Source organism: Arachis duranensis, chromosome 4, assembly GCF_000817695.3.
Source record: "Arachis duranensis cultivar V14167 chromosome 4, aradu.V14167.gnm2.J7QH, whole genome shotgun sequence".
NCBI classification, from domain to species: Eukaryota; Viridiplantae; Streptophyta; class Magnoliopsida; order Fabales; family Fabaceae; genus Arachis; species Arachis duranensis.
The window spans coordinates 5,280,979-5,283,364 of NC_029775.3; the positions used below are offsets into that span (position 1 = coordinate 5,280,979).

General features: G+C 38.9%; 1 protein-coding gene across 1 annotated transcript; it reads right to left on the reverse strand.

Annotated features, from left to right (window-relative positions):
* On the reverse strand, positions 1 to 2,380 carry LOC107482959 (probable tyrosine-protein phosphatase DSP4). The gene is made up of 5 exons (XM_016103548.3): positions 2,077 to 2,380; positions 1,905 to 1,998; positions 722 to 779; positions 584 to 627; positions 1 to 495 (listed from the first exon to the last, which is right to left on the reverse strand). The coding sequence occupies exons 1-5, from the start codon at positions 2,268 to 2,270 to the stop codon at positions 310 to 312; spliced, it is 576 nt and encodes a 191-aa protein (XP_015959034.1). The 5' UTR covers positions 2,271 to 2,380; the 3' UTR covers positions 1 to 309.
* Between the last annotated feature and the right edge of the window lie 6 nt (positions 2,381 to 2,386).

Genomic DNA, 2,386 nt, shown 5'->3' on the forward strand with positions numbered 1-2,386 from the left:
CTTTTAACACCACTAAGGGGGATGGAGCAACAAAACCATCCAATCCACTGGTGTCAAGTTTACATAAATTGCTATAACGGGGTATTCTCTAAACAAGCTGACACATGCTTCACCATTGCTACAGCCTACAGGTACCAAAAAAATAAAACCAAAAGGATGGAGTTCAAACTTAAGTAACAGTCCAATTCAGCCATCTCTGATTTCAAACGAAGAAAAAACAGAAGACAGAAAAAGGTCCCTAAACTTCTCTTCATCATGGAAATTTCCCCTTGAAAGGAATCAGCAGCCGTCTAATGTGCTTCATTATTTCTATTTCCTTGAGCATGAAAATGATAATGGGTAGTGCTTCAAACAAGAAATGTCGAATAATTCTATGAACCTCTGGTCTGACACTCTGGCTTTGGCTGCTGCAAACCTTTGGTACTCATCAAAAACAGATGACAAACACCATCTCTGCAATCTTCTTAAGCATCCCACCAAACAACCAGTGCGGTGCTGTTTCATGCAAAAGCTAAAAACCTTAAGTCTGGGGTTAATAACTCAAGTGTTAGTAACAGGGAACAAGAAGAACAAATTTTAGTACCTTCCCTCGTTTACAATGAATTAGCACAGGGTGGTTTCTAACATCTGATGCAAGCAAACAACGTTAGATTAATATATCACTCAACAGGCTGTGCTAAGGGCTAACATTGTAGTAAAGAAGTTAAAGAGTGTGTAATACCTAGGACTACTTTCAAAGCTTCTCGAATAGTATCCTCTGGGATGTTGACAAAGGGTTCCTACCCACAACAAGTGTAATCAACGCTGAGAATATATAATAGTACATAATTTAAGACATAAGTTGAAAACTTAATATTGTGAATCTTTTCCAGTTAGGAGAAATAACCCAAGGGCCAAGGCATCCCCATAGCATAGCCTTAACTCCCAGATAAAATTGTCATTATCCAGTGGAAAGCAAACATGTATGATTGAGTTCACTATATCAGGCAGCTTTAAAACTTCAATTAATAAGATAATAATCTGTATTGGACAAGGGAAGCTACAAGAACAGAAATTACCATGGACTCGTGCAGTGGTTTTTTTTTTTTTAATCTTCTCTAATGTAACAACAAGAAGCAGATTTATTAAACTTATAGGAACTTTCTGCAGGCTACTCATATCTTCATCACCACACTAATTCTAAAGGCTTCCTTGGAGCAGCACATAAAATAGCCACTATTCACTTGGCAACTCTTTGGATATGAATCCAGTAGTAGGATCAGTTGTGCTGTGCAAGCCAAGGAGGCAAACTACTTTTAAATAACATTCATCTACATAATATTATTTGAAACAAGCAGCAGCACATCACATAAAGACCAAATTCGTATGAGCAGGCACAACTACCAGCCATAGGTTCGGCAAGCATTAGAGTCTCTTCTGAAGCTCCTATTAGTATATTACACATTTGGTGTTTGAATATTGGATTATACAGTGAATATGATATGGAGCTTGTGGAGGTGAACTTTCAACTGAAATGTTAAAGGGAACCAGATATATATGGCATTCAAATGCTAGATTCTTGGAAATAATATTCATGTGATGTGATCATGTCTAATTGTCTGACAAATTCATAACCAATCCCTGCTCCAATCATCTTCCTAGTTCAGCACATAATGCAGTGTGCATGCTTGTGTTTATCTCACAATCAGTGTTTGTGATATGATTCTACACCAGAAGCTTCAACTACATATAAGAAGTCTAATTACTTAAATTACATGTTGAATCACAATCCAGCAACGCAGCAAGCAACAGATCAAAACAGTAGAGTAAAATCTAATTAAGCTGATGAAGATTGCAATATTAAGAAGGAAAGAACATTTCAAACAGTATGATCAAGACTAGAATGAAAGGAGAAATTACGAAACCTTACAGCCATCGATCCCGAATTGGAAAAGCCTAATTCCATGAGACTTCAGAAACTCTGAATTGGGTTCCGGATAGGGCTCGGGGCACAAACATCTTCACGAAAATACACTCTCAGATCAAAATCCATTCATCAAACAGATAAAGGTCAAAGAACAGAACAGGGAAACTCACATAACGGAACGGAGGTGGAGCGATTTCAGGAACCCGAAGTTGGCGGGTTCGGGAAAACCAGAGCGGAAAATGCCGTTGTCCACCACGGCGAAGTTCAGCGGAGGCACCAGCACGTCGTCGTCATCAGCAGCACCGCCGCCTTCAGTGAAGGATCCGGAAGGTTTCGTGTCGCCATTAGTGCTATCGAGTTTCATCACTTTGGCGCCAAAAAAATAAAAAAAAATAAAATAAAGGAGAAGCGGCGATTGAGCAGAGTGAATACTGAATATACAGGCAGGTGCGGTGGTTATAGAGAGAGAAAATAAAGGGA